The sequence below is a fragment of the Nylanderia fulva genome, unplaced genomic scaffold, assembly GCF_048542155.1.
Source record: "Nylanderia fulva isolate GAGA-0341 unplaced genomic scaffold, ASM4854215v1 Scaffold291, whole genome shotgun sequence".
Taxonomy (NCBI): Eukaryota; Metazoa; Arthropoda; class Insecta; order Hymenoptera; family Formicidae; genus Nylanderia; species Nylanderia fulva.
This window is the reverse complement of record NW_028190360.1, coordinates 85,068-97,530: the sequence shown is the minus strand read 5'-3', so window position 1 is coordinate 97,530 and position 12,463 is coordinate 85,068. Positions and strand designations below refer to the sequence as shown.

At 31.2% G+C, this 12,463-nt stretch overlaps 1 protein-coding gene and 1 long non-coding RNA gene across 4 annotated transcripts; both read left to right on the top strand.

Annotated features, from left to right (window-relative positions):
• Positions 1–1,267: 1,267 nt before the first annotated feature.
• On the top strand, positions 1,268–7,914 carry LOC114946153 (toll-like receptor 8). 3 transcript variants are annotated; one of them, XM_029322587.2, is made up of 5 exons: positions 1,268–1,441; positions 1,792–1,882; positions 2,134–2,354; positions 4,519–4,739; positions 5,638–7,914. In XM_029322587.2, the coding sequence occupies exons 4-5, from the start codon at positions 4,521–4,523 to the stop codon at positions 6,442–6,444; spliced, it is 1,026 nt and encodes a 341-aa protein (XP_029178420.2). In that variant the 5' UTR covers positions 1,268–1,441; positions 1,792–1,882; positions 2,134–2,354; positions 4,519–4,520; the 3' UTR covers positions 6,445–7,914. The 3 variants fall into 3 exon arrangements, with proteins under 3 accessions (XP_029178420.2, XP_085340252.1, XP_085340253.1); XM_085484126.1 differs by lacking the exon at positions 1,792–1,882; XM_085484127.1 differs by lacking the exons at positions 1,268–1,441; positions 1,792–1,882; positions 2,134–2,354 and adding an exon at positions 3,771–3,904.
• Positions 7,915–11,393: 3,479 nt separating this feature from the next.
• On the top strand, positions 11,394–12,205 carry LOC114934470 (uncharacterized). Its single transcript, XR_003820297.2, has 3 exons — positions 11,394–11,591; positions 11,741–12,041; positions 12,175–12,205. It is a non-coding gene; the product is annotated as an uncharacterized LOC114934470 (long non-coding RNA).
• The last annotated feature ends 258 nt before the right edge of the window (positions 12,206–12,463 follow it).

Here is a 12,463-nt window from a genome sequence, read left to right as displayed (position 1 = left end):
TTAAAATATGTTTTGTGTTTAAATTAATTAATGTTACTTTAAGGTGCATTGTAATTTTGAAACTTAGCAGCGCGCCCAGTTTTTTTAACTACAATTTTTTTATTTCTTTTTATTTTATATTAATGGACTTGGCATCTTGTTTATCTTTTTTTTTTAAAAGATAAGTTTTTTTATGGTACGATTCTACATTTGCAAATTTAAATTTTTACTGATTCATTATACGACTATATATATGTCTGCAACTTTAATTTTCCACTGGTACAAGTTTCTACTTTCACTTGTCGCAATTTTTTTTTTATTTCATTACTTTTGTTACGATTGTACATGGGTTTATAATAGATAATTTTTCATACAATTTTATTGTACATGGGTTTGCAATGTAGGATTCTACATAAGTTTGCAATGGATAATTTTTAATACAATTCTACATGGGTTTGCAATGGTTAATTTTTCATAGGATTCTACATGGGTTTGCAATGGTTAATTTTTCATAGGATTCCACATAGGTTTGCAATGGGTACGATTCTACATGGGTTTGCAATTGTTAATTTTGCCTAGGATTCTACATGGGTTTGCAATGATTAATTTTTCATAGGATTCTACATGGGTTTGCAATAGGATAGGATTCTACATGGGTTTGCAATAAATAATTTTTGTTAATGGCGTGCCCTTAACTGGTCGCCTTTTTTTACCTTTTTTTAAAGGTGAGTTTTTAGAGATTATTATACTATACTCTAGGCGGCGATATATGTAGGAAGAAATTTCGGCGTTAATTTTTTCGATGCCGGTCAAATGAAAACCGATCGCTCAATGTCGTCGCGCGCTTTTTGTTGATGTAATAGCCATTTGTTTTGCGACAATTTTTTAGAATTATTGACTTCGTGTCTTACGATTGCTAGGGGTAATACTTCATTTTATTTACAACTGGCATTTGCAATCATGAATTTATATCATATACACAAGAATGTAACTAGCTTTTTATTGTACGGTGAATATGACCATAAAAAATGGTCGAAACGTTCGAAAATTGAATAAAGAGTAAATTTGTTTTGCGCATTGATTTCTGTATGTATAATATATAATTTTCAAGCATGATTAAGCTAGTAACCTTCCTCCATTCTACAGAAAAGCATTACAAGAGAAGAGATATTGTAGAAACGATCTTCATAAAAATGTATAAAGTTTCTATAAATTTAAAAAAAGCACAGACAATTTAAATTTAATATACGATTCGATTCTTAATATCATACACGCTTCCCCTGAAATAATATATCTCTCTAAATCACTGCTACTGTTTTGATACCAACACAGAGAATTTAGTACGTATTGAATTCTCGATCGACACACATCGTCTCTCGACTCACCACACGACTTAATTTCAACGTACATGTGTAATAAAGTAAAGTTCTGTGGTGTGTTTAAGTTGACTAATTTTCTCTAGGTAATGTGACACATTTTTATCATTTCGCTTTTATAACTACTGTAGGTCCTACTCTTTATTTATTTTTGTCATACGCGCACAACCATGTTCGCTCTCTTTTTCTTCCTTTTCGTTTAATTTGTATCTTGCATACCGGTATACAGTTTCAATGCTTGATACTTTATTATATTGTCACGGAAATTCATATCATTTTTAATTAGATTGATTGTAATGTTTATACCACACACGTCTAGGTTTATCGACATATATGTGTAATATCGTAGTCATGTATTAAAACTTTGTTTTTTACTATCAATTTTTATTAGTAAGTGTCATATTTTGTGTATTTAATTTAGATATATTAATTGTAGACACTTGACCAAAATTGTCGGTCGAATGGGTCAACAATAAACATGTGAATTGTAACCAGTCTGGTCGCCTACTCTCGGTGTCCTTGATAATGTATGTATAATAATAAAATATATATAAAATAAAAAATAATATAGCACATATATTATATAACAAATATATAATTTAAAAAGTGATAGAGAGAGATGGAGAAATATTCCGTGATATTAATATACTATAAATGATAATGTTGCGGTGTAAAAGGGAAATCGCAAATATTGCACTTTTGCGACCGATTAATTATCCGGTTTCGGCAAAGTTCGAACAAAGTTTATAAGCATACATTTCTACTGATTTTTTTCCAGATATGAGCATTTTTCTCATGAATGGATTCTTCTTACTGTGCTTCGTCGTGGTCACAGTACCGGATGTTCTGGTGCTGGGTTCACCGGAAGCCGCGAAAATAATGGACCAGAATCCGCCACCGACTATGTGCACTTACAGTAGAACTAATTCAATATTGAAAGCGCGGTGCTCCAAATTAAAATCGAACGAGATTCCGTTAGATTTGAAGGCGAACATACAGGTAAGATTTTCAAATATGAATAAAAATATATTTTACATAAAATCGCAATAGAAAATTGTCAGGTATGCTTTTGCTATTATAAAAGAATATTTTTTGCATATATCGCTATAATCTTTTCTTTATCTTATCTCCACTTTGCATAAAATAAAGGAATTCATAACGTGTTTTAAAAATCCGTTAGACTCCGTTTCATTCTTTTGACAATAGTTATGAAATTAAGATTTATGAATTAAATATAATATAATAAAATTTACTTATATCTAAAATTGCACGAAATCCAATTAGATTTGATGGCGGACATAAAGATGAGACTGTTGTATAAAAATATATCTTATTTAAAATTGATATTAAAAAATAGTCATATGTTTTTTTCCATTATAAAAGAATATTTACTGCATATATAATGACTTTTTGTATCTTATTTGCAACTCGCGTATGAAATAGAGAAATTCGTATTAACGAGTTCTAAAAATCCACGAAACTATTTTTCACTTTTCTTTAAATATGGGAAATTAAGAATTACAAATTAAAAACAATATCATAAATCTTTAAATATTATTATTCAATAAAAGTTTATGTTAAATTTAATTTTCCATATAAAATTTTATATCATATATTTGATCTTCGATGGTCCTATAAAGGTTATCTTCAATTTCTTAAATGAAAACTCCTATTTTTCAATGCATATATTTGTAACTACTTCCATTTAAGAAATGGAAGATAACCTTTATGTGATCTTTAAGTGACTATGCAAAATCAAACCAATGACACCATCTTATATTTCTCTCGAAATAAAAAAAATTTTATATGAAGTTTTTCAAAATGCATCGCTCAAATGATATTCGCGTGGATCGATTAAAATCGCCCACCCTATATACGTTTAATCTCTGATTTCCGAGCCGATCACTCAATGTCGTCGCGTGCTTTTTATCGATGTAATAGCGATTTGTTTTGCAACAGTTTTTTAAAATTGTTTACTCCGTGTCTTACGATTGTTAGTGGTAATACTTAGTTTTTTCATACAACTGGCGTTTGCAACCATAAATTTATATTATATAGACAAGAATGTAACTCGCTTTTTAATGTACCTACATTTAAAATGACCATGAAAAATGGTCGAAACGTTCGAAAATTCAATAAAGAGTAAATGTTTTGCGTATTGATTTTTGTATGTATAATATATAACTTTCCATTATGATTTTGACTGGCAATCTTTCTCCATTCTACAGAAACGCATTACATAAAAAGAGATATTGCGGAAACGGTTTTTATAATAATGCATAAAAACTCCATGAATTTACAGAAGGGCACAGACAATTTAAAAATTCAATATACGATTTGATTCTTAATATCACATTCAGTTTCCTCGAAACAGCTATACCTCTCTTGTTCACTGTTATTGTTTTGATACCAACACGGAAACTTAGTACGTATTGAACTGTCGATCGACACACATCGTCTCTCGACTCATACCACACGATTTCATTTGACCGTACCTGTGTAATAAAGTAAAGTTCTGTGGTGTATATAAGTTGAATAATTTTCTCTAGGTATTGTGACACATTTTTATCATTTCGCTTTTATAACTACTATAGTGTCTACTGTTTATATATCATATGCGCACGATCATTTCCGTTCCTTTTTCGTTTCTTTTTGTTTATTTTGTATCTTGCATGCCGGTATACACTTATAATGTTCGATAATTTTTTATATTGTTACGGAAATTCATATCAATTAGATCGCGTTATATGTGTAATATCTTTATACTATATTTTTTACTATCAATTTTTAGTACTAATTGTCATATTTTTTGTATTTAATTTATATGTATTAAGTGCAGACACTTGACCAGAATAGTCGGTTGAATGTGTCAACAATAACTCTTGAATCGTAGTCAGTCTGGTCGTCTACTTTCGCTGTTCTTGATAATATATAATAATAAAATATATATGAAATATAAAATAATATATAACATATTATATAACAAATATATAATTTAAAAAGTAATAGAAAGAGATGGGGATATATTGTGTAATACTAAAATATTATAAATGATAAGAAGGCGGTGTAAAAAGGGAATATCAAATATTGCATTTTCGCGAGGGATTAATTATCCGGTTGCGGCAAAGTTTATAAGCGTATGTTTCCGCTGATTCTGTTGCAGATATGAGCATTTTTCTCATTAACGGATTCTTCTTACTGTGCTTCATCATGGTTACGGTACCGGATGTTCTGGTGCTGGGTTCACCGAAAGCCACGAAAATTGTCGACCAGAAATCGCCGCCGACAATGTGCAACTACAGCAGAGCTAATTCAGTACTGAAAGCTCAATGCTCCAATCGGAAATTTAAAAAAATCCCTATGGATTTAAAGGCGGACATACAGGTGAGATTGTCGTTTAAATATTTTCTGCTTAAAATTGCAATAAAATAATTGTCATGTATGTTTTTGTCATTATAAAAGAATATTTCCTGCATATTTCGAGAGGATCTTTTTTTAATCTTCTCTAATACAAATTGCATAAAATGGAGGAACCCATAACGTGTTTTAAAAATTCGTGAGACTCCGTGTTATTTTTTGACAATAATTATGAAATTTAGTTTTAAGAATTAAAAATAATATAATAAAATTTACTCACTTTTAAAATTGCACGAAATTTGGTTTGATTTGAAGGCGGACATAGAAATGAGATTGTTGTTTAAAAATATATATTACTTAAAATTGTAATAAAAACAATAGTCATGTATCTTTTATTTATTATAAAGGAATATTTACTGCATATACAGTGATTATTTTTTTAATTTTATTTACAATGCATAAAATAGAAAGATTCGTAATGAGTTCTAAAAATCCACGAAATTTTTTCATTTTTTTTTAAATATGAAAAATTAAAATTTATAAATTGAAAACAGTATAATAAAACTTTAAATATTATTATTAAATAATAGTTTCTATTAAATATAATTTTTTATATAAAATTTTAAGTCATATATTTGACCTTGGATAGTCGTTTAAAGAAAAAGTTCTTTTTGGAAACCCCTATTTTCAGTGCACATTTCTCTAGCTACTCTCATTTAAGAAATTCAAAATGACTTTCATGTGACATTCAAGCGACTATCCAATGTCAAACTAATGACACTATCTTATATTCTCTTCCGAGTTAAAAAACTTATGTACGAAGCATTCTAAAATGTATTGTTCAAACAATATTCGCGTGACTCGATTAAAATCGCCCACCTTGTATACGTTTAATCCCATCTGATTTTCCTCCTCTGTTTGCTAGATGCTGGATATGAGCGGGAGTCATTTGATGGTACTGACGAATAAAAGTCTGCATTCTTACAAGAAACTGACCTACATCAATCTAGGTAACAATTTCATCTATAAAATTAACAAGGCAGCCTTCGCCAATCAGCCTTACTTGGAGGTGCTGAATCTCACGAAGAACTTAATGTACACACTGCCCAAAAGTATCTTCCAATTGCCGTATCTTCACTCGTTCTACCTCGACCGTAACCTGCTCCACGATTCCATGTTCAAGGTAAAGGTCACATCGCATCTCAGAGTGCTGGAGCTAAATAGGAACTTGCTATCCGTGATCCCGAACATAGGCGTCCAGATGACCCTCCTTAATCTGAACCTGTCCGGCAACGTAATCACCTCGATCAGCACCGAGGATCTGGCGCCGTTTTGCTCGCTGAAGGACCTTGACCTGACCAGTAATAGGATCAGATTCAACGGGAGCAGCTGCGATTGTCAGATGTTCAGCGCATGGGTGAAGCTGCGGCAGATCAAGATAAAGACAGACGATCTCTACAAATGTACCGAGTCACCGGCAGCTTTGAACGAGACCTGCGCCAACGTAAGATTCAGCAATCGGACGTGCGAGCTGTTCGACCAGTGCTCGGCCATGATACCGCAGAAGATAGAGACCGAGGAAGTTGGAGCGGTCTGGATAAGCGTCGCCTTTTGCATTATAGTGCTCCTCTTCGTGGTGTTTATGGCGTTGTTTTACGTGTACAAGCGGTACCGTAGGGAGCAGATAGAGGAACTAATAGCGAACGATTACGTCGAGCTGTACCGACAGTAACTTGACTGTAATTAGTGAAACAGCTTATTGACGGCAAAAACATTATTTATTTCTCCTAAATATATATTCGATTAAATGCTCTGTGAATTTTGAGTCGATTAAACTCTTTCTATAAACACAAACACTACAGTTCTTGCTCTTTTTCTCTTTTTTTTTAGTTATAGCAAAACATCGTTTATTTGAGAAATAAATTGCTAATAAAAAGCGAAAACTATCGTGCTTGTGTTTATTGGAAAAGTTTAATCGACTCAGGATTCACAAGGCATTTAATCGAATATATATCTACGTACCAATGTTTGTATGTAATCCATTGTTGTATCAATTTTTGGAATATTTATTAGAAAGAGTACACTGGACATACATTAGACATCCTTGTGCCATCTGGGTATGAATATATTAATCTCCGCGAAGCTGTCTTCTTCATTGATTACTTTCGTTAAAGCCTGTTTTCTCTTTTTTCCATTTACAATATTAAGCAATCTCCAATAATAAGTACTATTAAACGTCCAAAAGTTTTTTTTCGATATCTCTGACTTCTGGAGATACATTTATTATATAGCCTCTTGAATACAGACGTTATGATCAATAAAAGCGTTATAAATTATCATTCAGTTATAAAAAAGGCAATTTCGCGGAGATTAATATATTTATACCTTGACAGCACAAAAATGTCTAATGTATGTCCGGAGAATATTCGTTCTTAGACATTGAGATATTCTTAATCAATCCAAATAAGGTCTATCGGACATTCGATGAACGTCCATTAGTTGGACATTTGTCACAATTTGGTACATCTACAGAATGTACGAAATATAGCCAGCTTTGGAGCTTGCTCAATTATTGATTTTGGATCTATTATGGACTGATTTAGGATATCTTTTTTTAATTGTAAATTTTTATTAACAATAACAATTAAATAAATTTTGTTTAGCTTTTATTTTTATTTTATGAAAAATATAATTATATATATGTGTTAAGAAATATTTAAAACAAAATATTATATCGCTTTTATATTATTTTTGAACGATAAACTTTGGTAAAAGAAAGACAGCCATTTAATAAAATATTATTAATTTGTTAATACTTAAATTATATATTAATAATTAAATAACTTTTCTTCAATATCAATAATATGTACATTTAACAGATATGTACAATAATGAATACATTTTTATATTAGATGAATATTATTGATATTGCTGATAGTCAGAGCCGGTTTAAGGTATTTGTAGGCCAGGGGCTGATGTTAAAACGGGGCCTTCTTCATTCATATAAGAATTGTCTACTTGCGTAGATAAATATCTATTTTTAATAAAAATTATTTATTGAATAATAACATTGAATTAAATGCAAAATAGATACATATTTTGCAATTCCTATTTAAACGTGATTGTTCGTATGACTTTTGTCGTTTCTGTTTAAACGATATAAGTAAGTTCTGGATGCTGAAAAATAAATACATGAAAATAATTCACATTTTATTGAAATTACAGTAGTACTTATAAAAGTTTTTTTCTTAATTTATTGCGCGCAAATTCATTGATTAAATCATTAAATTCAAGATTTTATAGCAATTCGCTCTCTATTGCTAATAATGCTAATGACGATAATCTAGTATCCGTCATTGTGGATCGATATTTATTTTTTATTATAGTTAATTTAGAAAACGATCGCTCGGCCTCGCAATTTGCGATCGGTATTGTCATAAATAGTCTAAATGCTACGTATATATTTGGAAAGACTTCTTCAAGTTTTCGATCGCACATCCATTTTAAAATATCCAATGGAAAGAATGTAACATTTTTGAAGCTAGTTTTTATAAACGGAATAAATTGTTCCAGTTCGCAACCTAAACTACTTTCTAAATCATGAGAATAAATGCTAACAAGACGATTAGCGCACTCTCGCATTTCATCGATTTCGATGGTCGTCAATTTAGTTAGAAAGCCAAATAACTTTGTTATGTGATTATACGCCGAACTTTGCTTTTCTAATTCAACTCGAAGTTTGTCAACGATTACATTAAATGATTCAATACGGAATTTTTCGCAACCATTTAAATTTTGAATCTCCGTTACATTATCTGCACATTTTTTTTTAATTTTTCGTTTCTGTGTATCAGAATATTTTTGTTGTACAAAAGAGCCTAAATTTTTAGAATCGTTTTCCATTGCTACAAAATCATTTCTTACGTCACTAATAAATTTAACTAGCGAGTGTAGCATATCATTAGCCGTAATCAAGTCGAGTTCGATTTTTTGCACAAATTTGCTAGTTATATTGAATCGTTGAAGAACTCGATGCCAAAAAACTGTCATAAATGCAGTTTCTAGTTTTGTTAATTTGTTTTTTAAGGACATTGCTTCGTGACGAGTTTCGGTCTTTTCTTCTTCACTTTGCTCAATCTCATACAATGAATTATATAATTCTAAATAATTCTGAGCTAATGCAGTAATGGCATCATCGCGGCATGACCATCTTGTAGAAGATAAACTTTTTAATGTAGTGCTCGCGTGTTTTAGCAATATGCTCCAACGATGCGTAGAAATGGAAAAGAAAGCATAAAGTCGTTGTACGAACCGGAAAAAATTTACAGAATCGATACATTCATCTACGCTGCATTCGCCAACTAAATTTAGTGAGTGTCCTACACAAGGAACGTAATACGCAAGATGATTAACTTCTTTAATTCGTGCTTGTAATTCCGAGTATTTTCCAGACATGTTACTGGCATTATCATAAGTTTGCGCTCGACAGTAAACAATGTCAATTTCATTATTGCAAAGAACTTGTAATATTGTTTCATTCAATGATGCTCCAGTATGGCTATTAATAGGTAAAAAGCAAAAGAAGCGTTCATACACACAACCATCCAAACAGTACCGGAGTACAATAGATAACTGATCAACGTGAGATACATCTGGTGTCGAATCTACAATAAGGCTGAAATATTTTGCTCTCTTAATTTGGCTAAGAATTTCGTTCTTAACTTTGTTAGCCATCATGTGAATAAATTCTTCACAAATATCTTTTGACAAATAGGAAACGTGCCCGCGACCTTGATTTGCATGCAAGTCAAAGTGTTTTTTTAAGAATGGATCAAATTTAGAAATCAGTTCCAAAACACCCAAGTAATTTCCATTATTTGGAGAACCAATCACTTCATGCTCGCCCCGAAAAGCAAGACCGCGTGCAGAAAGAAAACGAATTACTTCGACAATGCGTTTTAAAACTTCAGTCCAATACTTAATCTCATCTTGTAGCTGCGTAGCCATATAATTATTAATATGTGATTTTTCATGCACGAATGTGAGCCAAGTAAGCATGCATTTTTTGTGTTCTGCACTATTTTCATGTCCACTAATCTTTTCTTCTGCTTTCTTCTAATTGCTAAATCCGCCGTTTACAAATGTGTTTGTATTATTTTCACTAAAAAGCTTACAAACGTAACAGAAAACATTCCCAGTAGACTCTGAATATATCAACCATTTTCGCGTGCATTTTTCACCGTTAGCCAAAGTTCGTGAAAAAACCTTTGAAGATAAAAATCTGTTTTGATCTTTATATTGTCTAACAGAAGCTTGAAAATTGTTATCTTTTTTCTGAAAATATTCATAGCCTTTATCCAAATACTTTTGCCTCACATCATCATGCATTTCCATGGGCCACAGAAAGGGATCTTTATTTACAGGTTCTGAAAAGTATAAAATAAATAAGGAGAAAGAATAGGGAGAGAGAACAAGAGATAGGAGAGAGAGAGAGGACGGGGAGAAAAGAGAGACTGCATTGACAACTGACAAGATTTTGTTTGTCACCACAATCAGAAGATTCTAAATGTACAGAAAACTTGTGTAATTTTTACAAAAGCAGCAAATAAAATTTTATATTTTAATTTTGCAAATTGTAACCTGCAAAAACGTACCTATGACGAGCTTGGCTTTCCTGCTTATTACGTTCTGATTATTCATGTCACAACTGTCATCTGAGTGTTCATTACAAATGACAGCATCCTTAATACTGAGTTCATCACTATTAGTAGAAAGTACCGAATTTGATGTTAACACCGAGATTTGCTGAATCTTATCGTCATCTTCATTAGCAATAGTGCCTCCAGTTTTTATTTCGGCAGGAAAGAAGTTGGTCAGTTTCGGTAGTTTATTTTTAAAATCTTCATGTTTCTGTTTCGCTTTACGTTTCGAAGTACCACTAGCGTATTTTCGTGGAATCATCACAAACGATAAATGGTAGATCGATAAACATGGACTTTCCCAACGGATGCGGACGTCTTTTACTTTTATTCATGTGACAATTGCCGCACGCGGCAGGGCGGCCACAACGTCATGAGAAATAAACAAATTTTAGGCACTTTATATATGTGTGTGTGTGTATATATCTTCAGATAAAAACACCAGTGTACTTTTTTTGCTGAACATTGTGTCTGTACACGATGATTCATTGTATGAGGAATGCAAAATTAAAATTTTTAATTATTTATTTGCATTCGATTATTTACTTTCATCGATGAAATACAATTTTATTTGAAAGCTAAGGGGCCCCTTATAAAGATGGGGCCGGGGGCTGTAGCCCCCTTAGCCCCTCTCTTAACCCAGGACTGCTGATAGTGAACTCTCACAGCAGAAATTTGAAATTAATGTATGATGACTTATCATGTTTAGACGCACAATACAAAAAATGTATGTGATATATTATATACCGATTTACGCGCAATTTAAATAGTGAAAAATAGATAATTGTGTTAACAAAATCCGCAATATTTTAACATACTTTTAACGCAAACAATCTATGTGTACAGAACAAAAACATACAAATTCTGTGTAATAAATAAAAGAAATATACAATGTAAAAAGGGAAAAAATAAAATACATATATATAACGAGCAGCCCTATACTTTCCTATACACCTATATTTATTGGTGACTACTATTAACTAAATTTCGGTAAAGTGCATGTGCACTTATTTTCTATAGTAAACGTAACGTTATAAATAAATGCGTGTATATGCACTCTAGGGAATCCGGCCATTATATTTGTTCCACTAATATAAATGATTAAGCAAAAAAATCCTAGGATCGAGTCCGAGAAAGACAGTGCCGGTTTGGGTGCTTGGCCGTTCCCGTGCAAACTCAAGTAAAATAATAATAAGTTTTTTGCTAACAAAAAATTAGTTCAAAGAAGACTAAAAAATTTTACTAATTATAATTATTTTTAATTCAAATTGTTCCATTAATATAAAATACGTAATCTATGTGAAAACGTTAACTATACTAATTTTTCAGGAAATATGTATTGCACCTGATACGTTTCGGAAAAAAAGATCACCTAATCTAAAATATGCGATTGGAATGATAGTTACACATAAGTATAAAATGCGTGATAATACATATATATATCCTTCTGGTGTCATTATTGGGTGGCACAACAAAGGCCACATTCCATGCTTTCCATATAAGAGATTATATTGTACTCACAACGATATTAAACAAGAATGTATACAAAAATATAACATCGAAGATTGGGAATTGCAACCATACTACGTGTTGTTAAATGAATATAACCTGGTGTTTTATGTTCCACAATGTACGATTATTATTTTAAGTGCTTTATTATACATTATATTTCTATATTCTGTAATATTTTCATTTATATTATTTATGTTTCATCGTATAATAAATTTGATACTTAATTTTTTATCTATACATTTTTATTTTAGGTGTTATAACATCGGCATACAAAGAATGGATATACCATATATTGAAAAGTGATAATCCAGATATTGAAAAATTTTTCTGTAAATTTAAAGGTACTCATTATGTGTCAAACAAAATGCTAGAAAAACATTATCTAGATTATGCTGCAAAGTCGTTCGCGAAATATTGAGTGATCGTAAATATTATAATATTTTGGATGATACAAAAGTGTGTATGTGTGTGTTTTGTGTCTGCTATTTTTACGACGGCCTAGATTAAAATTCAGATTAAAATTAAAAAGTATTGGTCTAT

Bases quoted from the DNA above. Each gene is read 5' to 3' on its own strand.
- LOC114946153 (XM_085484126.1), top strand. From the start codon at position 4,521: ATGAGCATTTTTCTCATTAACGGATTCTTCTTACTGTGCTTCATCATG. The intron at 4,740-5,637 runs GTGAGATTGTCG...TCTGTTTGCTAG, and splicing joins ATTTAAAGGCGGACATACAG to ATGCTGGATATGAGCGGGAG.